Here is a 20,673-nt window from a genome sequence, read left to right as displayed (position 1 = left end):
CGCGCCTCCTTGGGTGTGTTTGCGTGAAGGGAGGAAGATGGTTGATGGCGAGATCACCGCCCCTCCTCGGCTACAATGAAGAGGAAGCAAAAACGTACGCGACATCAGACGTGCATATAAAAAAAAAGACGATGCAACAAAATAAAAGATGGCCAAGCCACCGAGCATCACCTCATCAGTCGTGCACACACAGGAACGTGAGCAACCCGTACGGTCCTCGTGCATTGGTAGCGGCAAGACGCTCTTTCTCTGGTGGTGGTGGTAGAGTGGGGAACCAGGCGAGGGAGGAAAGGAGGGGCGCCCGTTCCCGTGTCTCCACGGCTGCTTGGAAAATTGATGTGTGGACGCTCTTAACATGTGTATGTGCCGTGTGGGTGCGTGAGTGGATGTCGCTGCTTTCTCTTTTCCACTCCGTCCTCTCTTTCTCTCTCTGGCTGACTGCACTGCGGCGTGCACGACGGCGAAGGCACGAGCGACGCGCCATCGTCAGTCGCCTTCATAGCATGCATGCATGTGCAGCCACCTCCTCCCTGCTCTGCCTTTCCATCTGGTGCGGCGGACAATAAAATCATCAGCGCCTCCACGCACACACGCCTTCGCTTTTGTAACTTTCTGCAGACGATTGATTCCCCCATCCCTCTGATGGACGGGGAGACGCCTCCGTGTGCGGTGTTAGTGTCCAATGACCCCACTATCTCTGGGAAAGCCAGTCGGCCCCCTTGTCCATGCCCGTGCCGATCCACTTCTGGCAGTGACAGGGTCCAGTGCCTGCGACGCAAAGGAGGTCTGCACGATACATCGCTGCGCGTGGTGGCGGTGAGGCCCGTGGATGGCGTGGCGTCGGAGCAACCTGCGACCGTGAACACGTCTGTGCCATCCACATGATGGGCGAGATGTCATCACGACTCGAGCGTGTCCCATCCCCGGCCCTCATCGTGCCCACCGCTGGTGTGGGGAGGCCCGAGTGCCCCCCCCCCGATGGGGCGGGTGCATCGCGTGGCGGCCGGCACAATGGGAGCGGCTGTGAGGCGACCCGCTCAGGGGGCGGGTGGGCAGCGTTTGGGGCTGGGGCCGTGCTCCGATGACGGAGTCGGCGCACTGCTCTACCGGCGTGTGCTTCGGCTGCTGCTGCTGCTGCTGCTTCGCACCACGCAGTCGGGGGGTGGGGGGCTGTGACAGGGTCGGACGTAGAGGCCCGTGGAGTGTACTTTTATACGGCAGTGCAGTTTACGCGCGTCATACCTATACATATATATATATATATGCATACACGCACATGTGGCACATTCGGTTCGTGAAATGTACATTTTGTTGTTGTTTGGAACTTTCGCTGTGGAGCCGCAGCGGGCATTCATCATCTCGTAGAGCTCGCTTGTCCTCCCTCTCTCCGTCGCTCTCACCCCTTCGCTCGGAGCTGTCACTACAGAGCTGATCCTCTCAACATCCAGCCCCCAGGCATATCTCCCTTTCACCTCTGCCGTTGAAAAAGAGTACCGATTTCGTATCCACGGCGGCAGCGAGCTTATCTCGCACATCCCCCTCACCTCGCGGGATGACCTTCGATGTGGACGTTCCGCCCTCTTCAGCCTTATCTTCACGTCTCTCTCTCTTCGCTAAATACCTTCATGCCCGCAAACACGCCCAGCACTGCAGAGTTTAGGCTCGAAAAGCAGTCGGCAACGTCACTGCCACCACCACCACCACCACCACCACCACCCTACCCAAACACACGGCCACATCTGGAACAGCTCGCCAGAGCTTCTTCACTTCCTCATCCTTTCTTTCCCTCCTTTTTTTCTTACACTTACCCCTTTATACACCAGCTTCCCTACCTCCCTCTGGCACCTCCGCACCCTCCTTCCCGCGTCGCACCATTCCTTTCCCCTGTGTCTCGCCTTTCTCTCCAGCACCCGCACGTGCGTCGTTTGTTTCCCTCCTTGTCCCTCAAATCTTTTTTTCGTGCTTCGGAAAAGAAGCACCACCACCACCACCACCACCTCCCCCTTCCCTCTCTTTGAGCGGAGATGCCGGTTCGCCGCTACGGTGGGCGCTACAACAACTCCTCGCCCGGCGTGTCGAATGCACTGAGCCCGAGCACCACCGCCGGTCGGCCGCTATCGCCGTCGCCAGCAGCGGGCTCGAAGCTCGCGTCCACGCACCACGATCCTGTCCCACAGGAGGCCTACTACGTGAATGATGAAGCGGACGCTCGGCACCAGCAGCAGGCCCCCTTCCGGGAGCCAAGCGTCGAGGTTGAGGTGGAGATGATAGACGACGAGCCGCCGCATGGTTCGCAGAAGCCGTTGAGCGTGGCGCCCTACACCGCGAACGCCAGCAACAGCAGCGACAGGTCGAAACGCAACGCCATAACGGCGTCTGGATACACCTTTTACACCAATGAGCGCCAGAAAACTGTCTATGAGGCGTTGCGCTCGCTGCGGCCTTTGGCGGAGCTGCAAGAGCCGCGCCGCGTGAAAGAGTACGCGGAGACGTCGCTCAAGGACTCGCTCTACCGCATTATCGAGGCACACGACGTGATCATGGTGGCCGGCGCCTTTTTCGGCGACGAGGGCAAGGGCAAGACCGTGGATGCGGTGGCCCACCACCCGCTCTGCACGTGCATCGCGCGCGTAAACAGCGGCGAGAACGCCGGCCACACCGTCTACGACAAGGCCGGCCGCAAGTTCGTCTTCAACCTCGCACCGTCCGGTCTGCTGTTGCCTGGCAAGAGAAACTACATCGGACCCGAGTGCGTCATGGACCCCGTCAGCTTCATGGAGAAGGAGATTATTCAGCTGATCGACGCCGGTATCGACTACCGCGACCGCCTCTTCATCGGCAATGTATGCATTGTAACGCCGTACCACAAGCTTCTGGACCTGCTCGGCTCAGCGGCGAACTCGTCAACGCTGAAGGGCATGGCGCCCGTTCACGGCAGCAAAGTAATGAAGCGTGGCATCCGCCTGGACCACATCTTCAACGACGACGAGACGCTGCGCAAGCGGCTGGAGAAGGACATGGACACGTACCTTGGTCTGCTCAAGGTGAAGAACCTCTCGGACGCCGACGTAGTGCGCCTCTGCCGCGAAGAGAACAGCGACGGCGTTGTGCGCGTGCCTGACTACGTCATTGCGTTCGCGCAGGCGAAGGACAAGGTCGAGTTCCTCGTGAAGCTGTATCGCGACCGTGTGCGGCACAACCCGGACTTCCCCGCTCGCTGCGATGTCACCTACGAGCTGCATGCGGCGGTGCTGCGTGGCGAGAAAGTGTTACTCGAGGGCCCGCAGTCGTACTGGCTTAGCAACGCGCGCACAAAGTTCTGGGAGAGCACGACGTCGGCAGACACAACGGCGGCCGGGCTACTGGCGGCCTCCCAGCTGAACTTCCAGAAGTTCAAATCTGTCGTGCTGAACGTGCACAAGGCGCCGGGGTCCAGCCGGGTCGGCATTGGTGCCTGCCCCAGCAGCTTCGTCCCGCAGGACTACTTCAGTGCCCAGAACATCAAGACGCTGCGCGACTTGCCGTCGGAGACGTGTGCCAACTTCGAGGCTGTGCAGCGCACGCTCTTCCGCGACGGCTTCCCACACAGCAATGACAAGGCGAGGCACAACGGCATCATGGCCCCGGTAGAGTACTCGGACGAGACCGGCAAGTACAACATCGGCGTCGCCATGGCTATCGCTTCGGCACAGCACCACGGCGAATGCGGCGCCGTCACGAAGAAGCCGCGCGTGTGCGGCTTCTTCGACTGCGTCCTTCAGCACGAGGTGAACAGCATCCAAGGTCCGTACCTTACCATCTCCGCCCTCGACCGCGGAGACGAGTACGATAAGGTCGGCGTGACCATCGCCTACGTCTACTACAACCCAGAGGGCAAGCAGGTGGACGTGAATGGGCACGTGTACAAGAACGGCGACATCATCCGCGCCGGCGATCCGGTGCCGAGCGAGCCTGCTCTCTACCACTGCCATCCGATTGTAAAGTTGATCGACGGCTGGCGCGACAACCCGATCGCCGCGGCGAAGCGCCGCCGCAACGCACCGCTGCCGCGCGGCGTGTGCGAGCTTCTTTCCACCATCGAGTACTTCACCAACTGCAAGATCCTCTCGATCGGCAACGGGCCGAACGGAGACGACATCATCTACCTCCGGCAGTAACGCCGCTTGATTCTGTGTTGTTGCTCGGGCTCTGCAAAGGAGTTAGGGGCGTCGGCACGGATGGCGGAGACGTGGGAGCGTTCCCGGTAACAGCGGGGCGTAGCCAGCGGCAGCCTCGCAGAGGGGAGCGGCCACCCGGAAGCGAGAGAGACAGAGAGATTAGTACCCATCGAGGGCAGCCGCAAAAGACGACGGCCCCTGCGCTGGCACACCTCACGGCAGGTTCTCCAGCACAGACAGACACACACATGCCGACAAACAAGATGTTCAAGCTGTATACGTCCTTGTGCGTGAATGAGAAAGACTCCTCTGCAACGGGAGAAGCAGCAAAACTGCACTAGCGCCCACCATCCACCGCCACCACCATCGCTGCAGGTATCCCTCTTGCTGCGGTCCTCTCTACATGGCCCTCCTCCCCCTTCTTCCTCTCTCCTACGCACCTCTATTTCACGCGCACCTCTCTACCTGAATAAGGGAATGTGCGTGCGTGTGGGTGTGCGCGTGCTGCAGCAGCCTCTATCGTCTCCCTTGCCTCTTCCTCCCGTCTATGCGAAAGAGGCCGAGTCGTTGAGTACCGTTGTAGCCTCTACGCACGCACACTGGTCACTCCAGCTCTCATGTATATGTGTGTGTGTGTCTGGTGCGTCTGTGGGGGCTCGGAATGGGTAGAAGGGAGAAGAAGGGGGAGTGCTTGGAAGGCAGAGAAGGCCACCAGCAGAACAAAACCCTGAAGGGATGTGCGCCGACGGTTAAAGGTAACTGTGTGGGCTGAGAAACAAAAAAAAACGCAAGGATAGCGACGAGGTGGACGCTTCAGAAGCGTGGCAACGAGCAGGTTGGCGGGCGGGGGCTTGCTTATAAAAAGCAGCCGTAGCAGAAGGACAGGATAGCACTATCCCTCCCTCCCTCCCTCCCCCTTTCACTCTTTCCTCGCCTTTCAACACTACAGTGTCAGTGCGCGCTTCACTGCGAGCTGCAGCAGCCCGGGGAGGAGGGCGGTGGTGGTGGGCAGAGAATCAAGAGCGCGAGTAAGTGAGAGGAGGTGAGTGTAGAGGGAGGGGGGGAGGGGGCGGTGGCGGGTTGAGAATGCCACCGCCCCTTCGCAAAGTGAACTGGAAAACGAAAGGGGGTGGACGGCGAGAACAGATGTGTAGTGTGCGCCTTGGACGCGCTTGTGTGTGTGTGTTTGTGTATGTGTGTGTGTATGGGCCTGCAGCGTAGCAACCGCACTACCCCATTTCTTTTGGTGTTGTTCCTTCGTTGTTGTTTAGCTGCGGTGGATAACGTCGTTGTGCGCGAGCCGCTGCATGCTTCGTGTGTTCACTGTTACTTCTGGTGGTTTGTTCTCCATCTCTTGCGGTGCGTGTGTGTGCGTTTGTGTGTGTGTCTTCCTGCCCCCTCCCCCTCTCTTGGCCACCACGCGCCCTCTCTCCTGCTGCGAGCGCCGCAGCCACTCTTATATCGGCGCCTAGCGTCTCAAGTGAGATGTTCTCCAGTAGGATTGCCCGCTCGTGCTCCCAAGGCGGCGGAGTGTGAAGGCGAAGACAAGCGCACCCACGCAGAAAAAAAAACGTTAGGGGAGGAGGGAGTATGCCCGAGATAGCGGGGGAGAGAGAGGGAGGGAGCCTTAGCACTTCAATACGGCAGCCTTATGGTGTTTGCAAGTTTTGTAGCGGATGGGGGGAGGTCGCTGCTGCAGAAGGTGTGTGCTGGCCCCCGCTCCACTGTGGCAGCTCACTCCCTGCATACATGCATGCTTACACAAAAATGCCGCTCTGACTATCCCTCGCGTTGTTGTCTTGGGTCGGTGAGGATGCGCGATTGCTGCGTGGCGCCGCCCTTCTGCCGAGGCTGCTGAGGATGGAAGTTGCAGCGCTTCCGGTGATGCACGCACACACACACACACGCACACACACACAAACTTGCAGAGATGTTTGTGTGTGTGCGTGTAGGTTCGCGGCCTCCCTGCCCCTTAACCCCTTTCCTTACGTCCCCCGGGCATGTGCTCCGAAACGAAAAGAAGGGCGACGCACACAATTGAAAGAGATGAAATTGCCCACACGTGCACCAACGCGCGTGTGTGAGCACGTCTGCGTGTGGGCGCCCGCTCGCTCTCTGTTTCTCCTCGCTGTATGGAACGCCGCCGTCTCCCACGCACACGCCTTTTTTCTTTCTTAACTCCCTCGTCGTCGTCGTCCTCACTCAGCCGCCGCTGCCGCCGCCCCAGTGGCCCTGCCATGTACACTTAGCAAGCAAGCAGCGCACAAGATGCACAAAGGAAAGGAAGAGAAGAACGCATGATGCATGGAAAACAGAAACGCGCAGGCGTCCACACTGAAGTACTTGCAGAAAGCAGGGGGTGGAGCAGCGATTGAGATATGTCATCGGCTGCTCTTCCCTACACGCTCGCCCCCCCCCTCCCCTCCCTCTCCTACACGGGATGCGATGGCGTTGATGCTGTGCTGAGGAGGAGGGCGGCAGCGGCGACTTTATTGTACATCCGTGAATTCGGTGATGGGAAGAGGGCATGGCGGGAGCCGCCTTCGTCGCTTCCATATATCCAGCGCCTCTCTTCCTCTCTGAGCATGTCTGTAGCTGCGTGTGTGTGTGTGTCTATGGACGACGCCGACGTGTTAATGCCTGTCGGCGCACAAGTGAGTGCCCCGCCCCCAAATGGCTCGTGTAGCTTTTTCGTTGGTACACCCTCCTCCCATTCTTCGTCTCCACCTCGGCTACCCGCGTGCCCTCTGCGGCACCGCCGTAACACTAAGCAGAACCCCGTGGTGAAGCGCTCACCATCGTTATCATCCATCACCAAGCCCCGCCCCGCCCTCCTTGCTCTCAAGCCACCATGGCGGACTACGAGCCCGAGGACAACCTCGAACAGAACAGCACCTTGAGCAGTGAAAGCATCCAAGAGGATATAAGCAACTTGTTGCGCACAAAACTAGCGGGCGAACAGTGGAACCCCGCCAAGGTAGATGGCTGGGTAGAGGACATTGTGAACTCGATCCTGACGGAGCTCGCGGAGCTCAAGAAACCGTACAAGTACATTGTCACGTGCGTGTTCATGCAGCGCACCGGTGCCGCGCTTTCTGTCGGGTTCATTAGCCTCTGGGACAATACAAAGGACGGCATGGTGCACGTCCCCTTCGAGAACGACTCGTTTCACTGCTTGGTGACGGTGTACTTCTTGAAGAACGACTAGGCTGCGTCGGCGTCGGCGTTGCCGCCATGCAGCGGGGGGGAACACAGGAGAGGTGGCGGTAGTGCGGCAAAAGGTGTAAGGGTGAAGCAAGGTGGAATGAGTGAATAGAGGGAGGGAGGAGACTGGCAGGAGAGTGTTGGCGCACGGCGGGCGCGCATCCCGTGCGCGTTGAGCACGTATGCGACGCACTGTTCTCGTCGCTGCTTTTTTTCTTTTCCTACTCTCTTCCCCTCCAGCCGCCGCCACCGCCACCCTCGACCTCCTTACCGCTCCCTCTCCTCGCCGCTCGCTCGTGATGCCCTTCGTCCTTGGTGCCGCTGTCGGTGTACTTGTGCATATGCATGTGTGCGTGTGTTGTGCTGTGTCTGTATGCTGGCGTTGTCGTCGATGTAAACCAGAAGCTGCGAGAAAGGGAGGGGTGGGGTGTGGGAAGGCAGAGGGTCCCACATCAAAGAAGGAACGAAAACAACGCGCACCCCTTTCCCACTTCTCTCCTCCCCCTCTCCTCCGATGAGCTGTGCCATCCTTGTTTGGTACCCACGCAGCAAAAAGGGTGAGGGGGCGGTGTTTGGTGTGTTTAGGGGGAGAGGGGGTATTGATTGACTGCTCCTCGCGTGTCTTTGCGTGCCTGTGCGTCATGTATCTGAGAGTATCCCAGAAGTACGGGATGAGCCATAGAGCCAACACAATAAAGCGCCTCGCACGCCTTTTCGTCGCCTCACCTGCACCTTCTACAAGTTGAGCACCGCTTCATCCCATCCAACCTCCCCCCATCCCATTCTACGGTCTGTCACAATCCCTCCTCGCAAGTGCTGGCGAAGGTCTTTGCGGGTTCGTCTGTGGTGGTTTGAGCCGTGCTCAAGAGTCCGTCCGGTCCACGTCGGTATGGGTGTGCATGCACTGCTGCGCGGCGGCATCCTCTTGTCCATCGCGCTCCGCAGGCTGCGCCCGCTCGCTGTGTTAGGAAATCCTTCTCTTCCTTCCCCTCGCTCACGCGATCTGACCGCCCCCACTCCATCCCTCCCCTTTTTCGGGGGGATGGGCAGGCTTGCGTGCGCCCATTATACCGTTCCCCCGCCTTCCCCTCCCTCTCTCTCTCAAGCACACAGAGAGAGACACAGGAACAAGAGCCTGCGCTGCGTAGGCGCGTTGTGCCGGGAGCTCTTGCACAATTTTTGGGTTAGTCTCTTCGTGTGTGTGTGTGTGTGTGTGTGTGGTTTGGCTCACAGTTCCCACATGAATGCAGCGCACAGCAGTCGTGCAGTGCTGCTGTGGCGCTCATGTCGCTGAAGCTCGCCGTTCTCGCCTCCTTTGGTGCGCACAGCGGGCAGCGTTGGAGCACAGGCGTCGGCAGGCGGTGGAGTGGTCCTGTACGCCCTGCGCTAAAAATCTGTCTCGGTCAGTCCTGCCATGCCGACGGCATGGCACCAAGAATGTGACTAGCGGCGTATCGAATTGGGCCATGAACTTGAAGCTATCGATATCCGCGATCACCGCTTCGACTCGCCGCTATTCCTCTGGGCTGCACGATGGAGAGGGGTGGCGGCGTGGTAGCGGCGGCGGCAGTGGCCACGCTGACCGCATCCTCGGCGACGTGGCAGAGCGACTATCCGACAGGCAGGATGAGAGGGAAGCCGCAGAGGAAGACGACGCGGCGGCATGGGGCAGCGTAAAATTTCTTCCTTTCCAGGACGCGGGATGGGATGCGCCACCTTCGTCATCGAGCGCCTTCTCGGCCACGGCATCGCCTGACCCGCTGCCGCCGCAGTCGGACCCTACCGCAGTAAGCGAGCGCGCTGCTCTCGATCAGCGACGCCGGCTCTTCGCACAATGCACCGAACTGGCTGACGTCGTGCAAGAGGAGCTGCGCGCCGAGGTGGCGCGGGACATGAAGGACGGCGTGGCGGCCGTGCCACCGCTTGCGCCGAGTGGGTGGCGCGTTTTGCACACAACCGGCTCGAGCTACTTTACCATGTCGCGCCTGAAGAAGGGCTGCTACGTGGACAGCCGAGCCGTCGGCAGGAGGGCGAACGATAATGGCGACTCACCGCTGCCCGCGTCAGACATGGTACCGCGGTACCGCAGCGTACACGATCTCGTCACAGGCGGTGGACGTCCACCGCGCTCCGCCAAACGTGACGACGCCGCAGCGGAGAGGGAGATGTGGGTGTTGCGCCGGGGCCGCTACACGGCAGCGCAGGACGGACAAGCTGCGCCGCAGCGGAATAGCCCGGCGGGGGATGAGGGTGACTGTCGTCAGCACGGCGGCAGTCGCCGCAGAGATGCCGTGCGCTACGCCCGCTCCGACATGCACATCACCCTCTTCGCTCCGTTCCGCAGCCTCGATTTGACGCTGTACAACCCACGCGTCGGCATCTGCGAGTGGACGCGGTTCGACGTTTTGATCCGCAAAGAGCGACCGAAAGCCGCGGCGGCGGCGGCGGCGTCACGTTCGTCGCCGCTGCTGCCGACGACGCTGGAAGGACAGCAGGAGGTGTGGGACGAAGGACGCTGCATGTTTTTGCGCCTTGCGTATGTGAATGGCGAGCTGCGCGTGCGCTCATTGCAGTTTGTGTCGCACAAGCTGGCGCGTGCACTGGAGGAGCACGCCGTCTTCGGCAAAGGCGAGCCGCTCTATCTGGAGATGCTGCGCCGCCTGCCCATGGACGTTTCTTTCCACAAGCCATCGCAGCGGCGGGGCAGTAGCTCTTTGGAGAGGAAGGCCCAACCGTCCACGGTGAGTGCCGCCTCGCCAGTGAACGTCTTTGACGCCCCGGAGCCGACCCCGGCCACGCCAGCGGCCGCGGCTCCACGGACGGTGTCGTCCTTCAACTCAGCCCGCGTGCTGACCTCGCAGTTCGATCGCAGCGGCGAGTACGCACGGACGTTTGCCTACGCCGGCCCCTACATCACGGAGCTGTCCAAGGAACTGCGCGAGGCGCTGAGCGAGTACATCATGATGGACGTCGGCATCACCAACGAAGTGGCCGAGTACGTGTGTCAGATGCAGTTCTTTTTGGAGCAGGAGGAGTACGTTGGCTGGCTGGCGCAGTGGATGCAGCTTGCCGCAACGCTGAAGCAAACACTCTGACACGCGTGCAGCGCGATGAAAGAGAGCAAAGGACTCCGCGTGCCCCTGCCAGCAGCGTACAGCCACGATCGCCCATTTCTTATTCTGCGTATACGTCTCTGTGTGTGTGTGTGTGCGACGAAGCGTGCACACACACACACACACACACACGCTAAACCAGGTAACAAGACGAAGCGAAGAAACGGAGCAGAAAAAGACATGCCGCAGTTGCCGCTGACCAGGTGGGAGAGGGAGTGGAGGGGGCGAAACGACAAGAATGGCTGAGGAGAAGTGTTAACAAGCAGTGATCGAGTGTCTCCGATGGCGCTGGAAAGGGCACGAGAAAGCGAGTTCAGACCAGCGCCGGCGGAGGAGCTGCTGCGCCCATGCAACCGCCACCCCTTCCTTCCCTCTCCCTCTCCTCCCGCTGCTTCTCTTCGCTACACGCACGGGTGTCTGCGTGCGTGGATGCGCGTAGCATACACGATGCCTTAACGCTTTCCTCGCTTCTAGCTGTACTCCCCCTCCCCGTCGCCCACCACGCCCTGCCAACGCCACCGCCGCCACATGCACGCTCGACTAGATTTCCCCCTCTCTCGCTCGCTCTTCTTCAAGTGGACGCTTCTTCTCCCTCGACCGCAGAAGCAGACGTGCGCTTCTCTTCGTCATCCCGCTGGCCACGTCCCCCCCCCTCCATCCCACCCCCTCGCTCCCTCATCCCTCTTTCTTCCCTCCGCCCACACACGCGCACAGCGGCGCCACAATGCAGAAACTCTCCGAGACAGAGCAGAAGGAGCTGAAGGAGATTTTCGACCTCATCGACTCCGACCAATCCGGCGTCATCTCGCTCCAGGAGCTGCGCAAGCTCATGGCAGCTCTGCACCTGAAACCAACCGAACAGGAGCTAGAAGAGGTGTTTGAGGAAACTTGCAGCTTGCCATCCATCACGAAGGCGAGTGCCGGGTCCCCTTCGGCGTCGTCCTTGCCGCTCCCGCCCTCCTTCATCGCCGCTGCCGCACCCCATGACGGTAGCGTCGTGAACAACTCCCACAGCGACATCAATGCGTCCTCCGAAGCGACGGCCGCGGCAGCATCGGCGTGCATGGTGACTTTCCCGCAGTTTGCCACCATGATGGCACGCCGCGTGCAGTCCGAGTACACCGCCAAGCAGCTTCGCAACGCCTTCCAGCTCTTCGAGTCCCCTGACATGCCAGAAGGTTTCGTGTCAACTAGTGTCCTGGCCCACGCCCTGGCGACGTACGGGTCGAAGAAACTCGATAAGGAAGAGATCGATCGCCTCATGGCGGCCATCGACCCGAACAATACGGGCCGAGTGAACTACTACGAGTTCGTGGATACCGTGACGATGTGATGTTGACGGCCACGGTAGTGATGAAAACGATGTCAGCGGCATATGAGGTGCACGGGGAGGGGGGGCAGCCCTCCCCTCTACCTGTCCCCACTGTCCCTTTCTCTTTTCTTTGATTCCTCTCATGATGACTTCACTCTCCCGTCAGCCTTCACGTCTTCCTCGTGAGCTCGCTGACGTGCGCACGTGACGAAAGACGGCGGTGACGGCAGTTTTCCTTTTTCGCTCTTTGCCTCCCTATGGCGAGTGTCATGCGCGCAGGTGCACGGCACTTCGTCATGCGGTCACACGAGGATTGTCATACACAGGCGCTCACGGCGCCCTTACAGATGTACAGGTCGAGCTGCGCAGGGCCTTCCACGCGCGCGAGCGCGTCACCTCCTCCGCAGATGCTCTGGAACGCAATGAAGCGATCAAAAGGCAACACTTCTCAGCGACAAGGAAAGGAAAGACGACGCACATCGCCGGATGACGCTCCTATGTCTCTCTATCGCTCTTGGTCTGCAAGCGTACCGCGTGCGCACACACATGTGCGTGTGCCCAGTGTCCGTGAGCGCGGTTCGAGCCTGCGCTCTTGCTACACACCAACTCTGCCCCCCTCCCCCTCCCCCTCCCCTTCTCCTCCCCCCTCCACTGCCTTGTCCTAGGAGGGCTGTGCATCTGCGTCTGCGTTGCGAGGACACGGATCCGAGTGCGCGCACGTCAGGCAACATCCGCCGGGTCCTCCTCTCGAAGAGACAAAGAAAATGCCGCCTACCGATCCGCGGGAGTGGGCGAAGAAGGTGCGTGCCAAGACGCCGCAGCTGCTCGAGGTGGGCAAGCCGGTGCCAAAGGCCGTGCTTAGTTTTGGTGGCTGCGGCTTCCTCGTCACGTACGCACTCGGCGTCGCGCTGTACCTGCAGCAAGAGAAGAAGGAGCTCCTGGCCAACAGCTTCCTGCTGGGCGCGGGGTCAGGAGTGTTGCCGGCAGTGGCGCTGGCGTGCGGGCCGCGAGCCGTCAATCTCGAGCGTGTCCGTGACTTCATTGTGAACAACAGGTTCATTGTTACGGACGAGGAGAAGCGGATCGAGACTATGGCAGCCGGCATCAATCAGCTCCTTCCAAAGAACGCCGTCGACTTGGTGAAGGGCCGCCTCGCCTTGACGATCGGCTTTTCGAACAAGGACCCGGGATACATGGCACAGGCCAAGGAGAACGTCTATTTTGGTCACCACATTGCGGAGTGGACCGACTTCGATGACCTGGCACAGAACATCATCGCAGCGACCGCGCCAAACACGCAGAAGCCGTGTGTGTTTCGGGGCGCGGACAACGTACTGCGCGGCACAATGATGTCGCTCAGTAGCGAGCTCGACCAGTACTGCCGGCACGTTTACATCCACGGCTACGCTGGCTACCGCTACAACAAGAACCAAGCACGGCACAATATCATGTTTGGTCGCCACGGGTACGTTGGCAACACCCATTTTTCCTTTCCCAAGCAGGTGCTTATGGCCTTCGCTCCGCTGGTGGGCGGCGACGTGCGCAAGGATGAACTGCTCGAGGCGTACGACGTGGGCTACAACGATGCGCGTCGCTACGAGCGGTGGGAGGAGGACCCGTACTACTTCGCCAAGGCAGATCGGTCGCCAAGCGACGACTTTAACTTCCGCAATCTGCGCGCCAACCTCTTCGGAGGAAAGAGCGCGTCTGAGCGGTTTGAGCTGTGATGGGGCGGATGAGAAGCAATCAGCGGAGGGCATGCGATGGTGTTCGCGCAGGTAGGCAGCGGACGGCTGCAGACCTCTGCATGCGTGTGCGTGAAAAGGGGGCTAGCATGTGCTACTCCCCGCCTCTTTTCTCCTCTTTCTGGACTTCTGGGCATTGTTGGCTGATTATGGCTTCCTCTCTGTGTGTATGTGTGTGTGCCCGCCGTGCATGCTTTGCGGTACGTGCCACGTGGGAATAGCTTTTTTTTTCGGGGGTGTTTGCTTGCTTATCAGCCATCTTCAGGTTGGCTATCTGCGGAGAGACCCAAAGGAAAGAGGGAGGGCAAGAAAAGGCGCCACCTCGCTTACTTGCGTACTTAGCCCTGCGCCTCCGCGCACATGTCTGCGCTTCCCCGGCTTAGTCGCAGGCCCCTCCCCGTCTCTATCATTTCTCCCATCTTCGCTGCTGCCTTCATTCTCCTCCCCCTCTGGGTCTCTCTTTCTCTTTCCGTATCTGCATGCGCAAGCGTGCGCACATACCGCCAAGCAAGGACACCTCAGCCGCCCCGTGCTCTTTTCACCCTCCCCCCCCCCAATCCCCTCCTTCTGCTCGACAGGGAACTCATGTTGCGGTGCCTGTCCATTCCCGAGAGGTGCGCGACGGCAGCGACGACGCAGCCAGACTGCGGTGAAGGCTGGCCATGGGCAGTGAATGCAGACGTCCGCCGAGGGCCCTCTGCTCTGTTGTCTCATCTGCCTTGAACCCCACCACCTCCTCCCCTCCCCGTCTCCTTCCATTGGCTCGTCTATGCCATTGCGGTTCGCTCACGTTGCCACTCGAATTTCCTGCTTAGGCCTTCTCCGCACGGTTGTGGGTGTGTCGATGTCAATCCCACCTCATCCAAGCTCTGCCCGCGTCCCCGCCCAGGCAAGACAGGAAAGCTGTGGAAGGGTGGGTGTCCGGGCAGTCTCGTGCGCACCAAACCGAAAACGTATGCACACCGTACCGCCATACCACCACCTTGAGGCGTGCGGCTCAGTGTTCAGCGGCACGGTCGTGCACGCCTCTCCGTACTTTCGATCACCGGACCATGCGTGCGCGCCGCTGGTGGCACGGCCCTTCCTCGCTCCTCTACGCCTTAAGCCTCCTCTTGTCTCTCCCTCCCTCTCACGCTGGCGGAGGAAAGGAAGTGTTCACGACACACACACACACACACACACATCCCTGCATAATGCAACGGGGGGCCGACGTGCGCCCGATAAAACTGGCGAAGAAGGTGTTCAGCGCCAATACGGTGTGTTCAACAGCGGCGAGTCAGCTGTACGTGGCCCACGGTCTCCTTGGCAATTCGGGCAACTGGGCAACCGCCTCGCGCCACCTTGTCGAGCACTCTGCTCTCAAAGACAAGCTCCGGCGCGCGATCGCGGTGGACATGCGCAACCACGGCAGCAGTGCGCACAGTAGTGACCACACAAACGCGGCGCTTGCATCCGATCTCGAAGCGCTGGTGCTTCGCGAACAGCAGGAGCTGGGCCGCGCCTTTCGTGACCCAGCCTCGTGCACGACACGGAACGCGATCTTGATTGGGCACAGCATGGGCGGCTTGTCGGTGATGGGCGCGCTGTTGCGGCGCGCCAACGAAGATCGGCTGCTGACATCGTGGGCTGATCACTGCGACGACGCGGGCTCGGCGTCGTCATACGGGGCGTGGCCGGCGGAGTACCGTCGTCAGTGCATTGCTGGAATGCGTGCCGTGAACGAGGAGTTTGGCTTCGCTTCCTCGCAGCCCATCGCGGAAGTGCTCTTCAATAACCGTGGTGCGTCCTCCTCACCATCAACGGGCAACGGTAATGCTTCCCGCATCCCGCTGCTGGGCCGCGTTGCTGGTGCTGTCATTGTGGACGTGACGCCAACAATGCGGCTGGGTGAACAGCGCAGCTGCGCTGACAACGTCAAGGAGACGCTCGAGCGCATGACGCAGGTGCGGCTGGACGGGATTCACAGCTACAAGGACGCAACGGCGGAGCTGATCCGGGTCGGCATGGCTGACCAGGAAATGCGCGATTTTGTGGCAACGAACATCGTCCTTGATCCTAAAGACAAGTCGAAGTCGGCGCAGTGGAAGTGCAATCTGCCGGTCCTCGCCGGCGACTACGGCAGCTTCCAGCCATCCATCACTCGCTGGTTTACGTCGTCGGCAACGACGATGGGGCAAGCGCCCTCGGCTGCCGCGCCGCGGCTGTGCACGCTTCCTGTCATGTTCGTCTTTGGTGGTAAGTCGCCTTACAACGAGCCGGATCACCGCCAGCACATTTCGCGCTTCTTCTCCAACGCAACGCAGGTGGAGGTGCCCGGCGCCGGGCACTTTGTGCATTACGAGAAGCCGAAGGAGTTCACCGACGCCGTGGCGCCGTTCATCGCGTCCCTCATTTCACAGCCGTGAAGCGCAAGAGAGTCATCTTGGAGTTCTCGGGGTGGGGAGGTGAGAGCTGCCAAGACGGCGCTCGACACGTTCTGCCGCCCACCTCCGGCCCAACCTTTCTTCCCCCCCCCCTTCCGCTTCTCAAGATGCGCGCTTGAACGTGTGTGCGTGTGTGTGTGTGTATGCCAGTGCTCGTATTCGTGTTCGTGTCTTTACACGGCACTTCCCGTAGATGTCCGCCCTAGCAAGGTGCGGACACACACACACACACGTGTGAGCCTGTTGCACACGGAAAATGATACCGCACACGCAAATGTAGGTCAAAGGCCGAAGCGAAGAAACCCACAGCCGTGGTAACGGGATACACGTGGCACGCATGCAGAGGTACACACGCATACACAGACGATACGCACTCGTGCGGATGTGCCCGCATGTGTTTGCGTGCCCGTGTGTGCTCGCCGGTCTTACAGTGCCATCATTCCGAATCATCGGATTCTGCCTTATGTGGACTTGATGTCCTTTCATCTCGTCCCCCAGTCAGAGAGGGGTACAACGGAGGCTGTGCCGGTGTGTGCACCTTCTTCGTCGTTCGGCTGGTGCCCTGCCCTCTCCGTCTCCATCTCCCCTCCCCTCGTCCCTCACCCAACTTCCTCTGGGAACGCCCGCCTGCCCCGACCCCCTCCCTATCTTTATTGCATCCAATCACCTCATCGCTCCATCAATTATAGCAGCCATCCCCCGCCAACTTTCTCCCTCACACACACACACACACACACAGACACACAGACACAGGCACAGACACACACCGCGGGCAGCTCACACAGGGTCGAAGCACCCCAAGCACTCGCCTTGCAGTGCTTTAATGTTTTGCTAGCCGTTCTCGCAACCCCACCACCATCCTCTTCTTTCCGTTCTCTGCGGCTTTATCGATTCAGTGAGCGCGGCGGCCGTGACGCGAAGCGAGCCCCTCGCCCCTCGCCCCCCCCCCGCCCCACCCACCCACACCACTTCTCGCCCTGCTGCACCGGCGCATCTCTACAGCTCTGCCTCGCGCATATGCCTGCTGTGGCGCTTCCGGTGTTGCTTTGAACGCGTGTCGCACTCGCGCTGCAGATCTCGCGCTGCTCCCATACACACCCTCCACCACCTCCCTGCCCCCTCACACGCAGAGACACACGCCACTGTGACTACGCAATCATGGACAGCGAAACGGAGTCATCCAGCAAGCTGCAGAGACAGCTCGTGGAGCTCTTGCGCCCTTCGGGGCGTTGCACAACGCTGCGCGTCTCGCAAATCGCCTCTATCCTCGGCGTTGAGGGCGAGGAGCAGTATCAGCATCTTCTTGACCTGCTTGCGCGGAGTCGGTTTGCCCAGTACGACGCGGAGCAGCAGATCGTGCGGTCGCTGCTGGCGCCAAAGGACAACCTCGAAGACGATGATGAGGCAGCGCTGCTGGCGCTGAGTGACGTGGACGTAGTTGGCGGTGGCGTCCGCGGCGGTCGTGTTGGACCAACGCCACTTATTGCTGGGTACCGTCAGCATCGATCGAACAGCCGCCACAGCTACCGCGGCGGTGGTGGCAACGCCGTCGCGAGTGGCTATCGGTCGGACTCCGGCCTCGCTACCGCACACTGCAGCGTCGCTCTCTTGTCACGCCGCCGCGCGGGCGGAACGTGGACCAAGCCAGGCCAGCGCGGCCTGGAGGACGCGGCGAGCTACCCGGGTCCCGTCGGCCGTGTCGGCTACATCTGCGTCGCGGACGAGTTGCACCTGGGCAAGCTGGAGGCCTACTACCGTGCGCAGGGGTACTACACAAAGTTCGACTTCGATGTCCTGCACGTGCGCTTCGCGCAGCCATCCTTCGTGAACGTCGAGGCGAACGCAGGCGACAGAGCGAACGCGCCGGCCGGACAACGCGATCGCCAACGCTCGCGTCACGCACCGGCGGCGCAGCGCAGCGGCGATCTAGTCGTGCACGGCGAGGATACCGGCAGCATCCCGCCACCGCCCCCGCTTCTCGAACGGGGGGCCGTCGCAGCTGCCGCCCAGCGCTTCGGCGAGTCTACCTCCGCCTCCTCTCAGGGCTACGGTGCGTTGGGGAGCAACACGAGGAGTAAGGCAGCCGTAAACAGCACCCTCGCGCAGGTTGGTGAAGGAGGTGAAGCTGCCGCGGCGACGCCGAACTCGAGCAACAGCGTCATGCATTACTTTGACCTCTTCGTGTTCCCTTACGGCGCCGTTGTCTGGTGGGGCTTCGACCAGCGGTACTTCAAGATTGTGGAGAACGACTACATGCTGCCACACAGCGCGATCGGCCACTGCATGACCAACCGCTACACGACGCAGCTCGTGAACGAGAACTACCCGGTGTGGTGCACCTTCAACCTCGTCGCTCGCGACACGCTGGAGGTGGACGAAAACTTCAAAGCGCGCCTGCGTTTCGACCACTTCGTCATCCCGTACAGGCGCGGCGAGTTGGCGACGGGCAGCGTGCTGATGCTGTGCGCTTCGCACGCACTTGCGCAGTCTGCCAAGATCGACTACATCGAGCTGCAGGTACAGGAGCTGGCTGACAGCTGCTCACCGCTGCCGCGCGAGCTGCGGGAGAAGGGCGCCGTCAGCATCACGGAACGGCGTCTGCTGCAGCTGCGTGGTGAGGTTCTATCGTACCGACTCATGCTGAAGAGCGGCTCCGACTTGCTGGATGAGCCGGACTTCTTCTGGGAGAACTCGTATCTGAAGCCGGTCTTTCAAGCGACCAAAGAGGAGTACGAGATCAGCGAGCGGGTCGAGGCGCTGGACAACAAGCTGGATGCGGCGAACGAGATCTTGTCCATGCTGGCCGAGGACTTCTCGCAACGGCATGGCGCCCGACTGGAGTGGATTGTGATTTGGCTGGTCTTTGTGGAGGTTGTGATTGGCGTGCTGGAGCTGCTGGTCGACGTGCGGCCGTGGTTCCAGTCGCACGCGCGGTGAAGTACAGGCGAGGGGCGAGTGGTAGGGAAGGTCCTCGGCCGAGTTGGCGAGGCCGATATCGCAGTGGGTGTGCTTACCCACAACCGAGTCGACGGGTGTGGCTGCATGTGTGCAGATAGCCCACTAGGGCAACGTCTTATCAACGGCAGAAGCGAACGTGTTTTGTGCTAGCGCTTTCCTATTTTGTTCTTTCCTGCATTGTAGCTCTTTGTAGTGGTACCGTGGGGCGAGGGGCGCATGCCGGATTCCCGCTCCAACCGTATCGTGGGTTCTCACTGTTGGTTGATGGACGGAAGGGGCCCACTGTATCTGTCTGTGTGTTGCTGCTGCCGTTGCTGTATAGTATTCCTCGGTTCCGTTGTACAGCCGCCGCATCTGCACTGTCCTGCGTCCTGGCGGAGCTGTGTGACCGTGAGAGAGGCAGAGACGGGGGCAGAGATGGAAGGTATGAGGTGTGTGCTAGTGTGAGAGACCAGGGCGGCTGAGACGGGCAGCTCGTCTTCTAACTTCCTCGCGCTCCCTCCCCCTTTCCCACTCCTCCCTGCCTTGCTTTCGATCTCTCCCGCGTGCGTGTCTCCTAGTCAGCGTCGCCGGCTTCATCTGGGAAGTGGAGGAGCAGAAGCAATGCCAGTCGTCCTTGTCGGTGTGCTACAAAAAAAAAGCGAAAAGCCAGTCAAGCAGCACGCAGATGATTGGATGCTGCCGGTGGATGCGGGGTGAGCTGGTGCGGTGGATAAGCCGTGCAGACGCGCGTTCCACCGTGGTGAGGCGCGGCCGCGACGTGTGTGTTTGAGTGCCCTCCGCGAACAAGCACTGAAACACATCACACATCGCACCCCCCCCCCTCCCGTCGCGATCATGAGAAGCGTGATGAGGCAAAAGCACCTCATCTCTTCCCCATACCCATCCCTTGTTGTCTCTGTGGGTGCGGCTGCTGCCCTAAAGCCCTTGCATCGACACGAGGTACCGCTCTCAAGACGGTAGGAGTGAGTAACACGGCGTTGCGTACTTGCACACTCTCGCCCTTCCTCGACCTCATCCTTTTCTTTTGTTGTTGCTCTGCTCCTCACGCGCGTCTGCTCGTCGGCTTCGCGGCACCGGGCCTTCTACCTCCCAACGCCTTGTGCCCCCTCGTCCCCCTCCCAGTCCCTTTCCAACAATGATCATCCCCGTGCGCTGCTTCACGTGCGGCAATGTCATTGCCGACAAGTATCTTCTCTACCTTGACCTTGTCAGCCAAGGCGTCTCCGAGGAGGACGCGATGAACGTCTTCCACCTAGAGCGTTTCTGCTGCCGCCGCATGATGCTCACCCACGTGGACATGACGGACCTGCTCCTCAAATTCAATCCGGCCGACACGAACGTGCTGGGAACTGCCTCCGTAGCGGCGGCGGCCGGGGAGGACGACGGCGCTGTGGGCATGCCGTAGCAGAGACGACGCTCAGCCGCTCATCGCGTCCGTGGAGGAATGATCTGAATTCGTCCGTGGGCGGCCTGCGCGCTCACCATGATCTCAAGAATCGGCAAGTGTTCGTCAGTGTAGTGATCCTCTGTGCCTCTCCCTCTCTCGTGTTGTTGTGCCTACGTGTGTGTGTGTGTGTGTGCCGGTGTGTGTCGCTGCCGTGCGAAATCACGAAGTGAAAATGAATGGCGCCATCAAGCGATCGCAAGGACCGAAGACCAACGCTAAAAGAGGGGAGGGGTAGGGGGGCTGTGGTGCTCTTTAACTCCAGCGGCATGCATATACACCTATGCATGTGTATGTGTGTGTGTGTGTGTGTG

The 20,673-nt window shown here is 60.5% G+C and overlaps 8 protein-coding genes across 8 annotated transcripts; all 8 read left to right on the top strand.

The window, feature by feature from the left end:
- Positions 1-2,024: 2,024 nt before the first annotated feature.
- On the top strand, positions 2,025-4,157 carry LDBPK_131090 (adenylosuccinate synthetase, putative; the record flags this gene model as incomplete). Its single annotated transcript, XM_003859272.1, has 1 exon — positions 2,025-4,157. The coding sequence occupies one exon, from the start codon at positions 2,025-2,027 to the stop codon at positions 4,155-4,157; it is 2,133 nt and encodes a 710-aa protein (XP_003859320.1).
- A 2,851-nt stretch (positions 4,158-7,008) lies between these two features.
- On the top strand, positions 7,009-7,365 carry LDBPK_131080 (outer arm dynein-like protein; the record flags this gene model as incomplete). The annotated part of the gene is made up of 1 exon (XM_003859271.1): positions 7,009-7,365. One exon carries the CDS (start codon positions 7,009-7,011, stop codon positions 7,363-7,365), a length of 357 nt encoding a protein of 118 aa, XP_003859319.1.
- A 1,462-nt stretch (positions 7,366-8,827) lies between these two features.
- On the top strand, positions 8,828-10,456 carry LDBPK_131070 (hypothetical protein, conserved; the record flags this gene model as incomplete). The annotated part of the gene is made up of 1 exon (XM_003859270.1): positions 8,828-10,456. The coding sequence occupies one exon, from the start codon at positions 8,828-8,830 to the stop codon at positions 10,454-10,456; it is 1,629 nt and encodes a 542-aa protein (XP_003859318.1).
- A 742-nt stretch (positions 10,457-11,198) lies between these two features.
- On the top strand, positions 11,199-11,807 carry LDBPK_131060 (calmodulin, putative; the record flags this gene model as incomplete). The annotated part of the gene is made up of 1 exon (XM_003859269.1): positions 11,199-11,807. One exon carries the CDS (start codon positions 11,199-11,201, stop codon positions 11,805-11,807), a length of 609 nt encoding a protein of 202 aa, XP_003859317.1.
- Positions 11,808-12,550: 743 nt separating this feature from the next.
- On the top strand, positions 12,551-13,513 carry LDBPK_131050 (hypothetical protein, conserved; the record flags this gene model as incomplete). Its single annotated transcript, XM_003859268.1, has 1 exon — positions 12,551-13,513. One exon carries the CDS (start codon positions 12,551-12,553, stop codon positions 13,511-13,513), a length of 963 nt encoding a protein of 320 aa, XP_003859316.1.
- Positions 13,514-14,724: 1,211 nt separating this feature from the next.
- Positions 14,725-15,936, top strand: LDBPK_131040 (hypothetical protein, conserved; the record flags this gene model as incomplete). The annotated part of the gene is made up of 1 exon (XM_003859267.1): positions 14,725-15,936. The coding sequence occupies one exon, from the start codon at positions 14,725-14,727 to the stop codon at positions 15,934-15,936; it is 1,212 nt and encodes a 403-aa protein (XP_003859315.1).
- A 1,176-nt stretch (positions 15,937-17,112) lies between these two features.
- LDBPK_131030 (hypothetical protein, conserved) lies at positions 17,113-18,891 on the top strand (the record flags this gene model as incomplete). Its single annotated transcript, XM_003859266.1, has 1 exon — positions 17,113-18,891. The coding sequence occupies one exon, from the start codon at positions 17,113-17,115 to the stop codon at positions 18,889-18,891; it is 1,779 nt and encodes a 592-aa protein (XP_003859314.1).
- Positions 18,892-20,050: 1,159 nt separating this feature from the next.
- Positions 20,051-20,320, top strand: LDBPK_131020 (DNA-directed RNA polymerase ii 8.2 Kd polypeptide, putative; the record flags this gene model as incomplete). Its single annotated transcript, XM_003859265.1, has 1 exon — positions 20,051-20,320. One exon carries the CDS (start codon positions 20,051-20,053, stop codon positions 20,318-20,320), a length of 270 nt encoding a protein of 89 aa, XP_003859313.1.
- Between the last annotated feature and the right edge of the window lie 353 nt (positions 20,321-20,673).

The sequence above is a fragment of the Leishmania donovani genome, chromosome 13 (assembly GCF_000227135.1).
Source record: "Leishmania donovani BPK282A1 complete genome, chromosome 13".
Taxonomy (NCBI): domain Eukaryota; phylum Euglenozoa; class Kinetoplastea; order Trypanosomatida; family Trypanosomatidae; genus Leishmania; species Leishmania donovani.
This window is presented reverse-complemented; position numbering and strand designations above follow the sequence as displayed.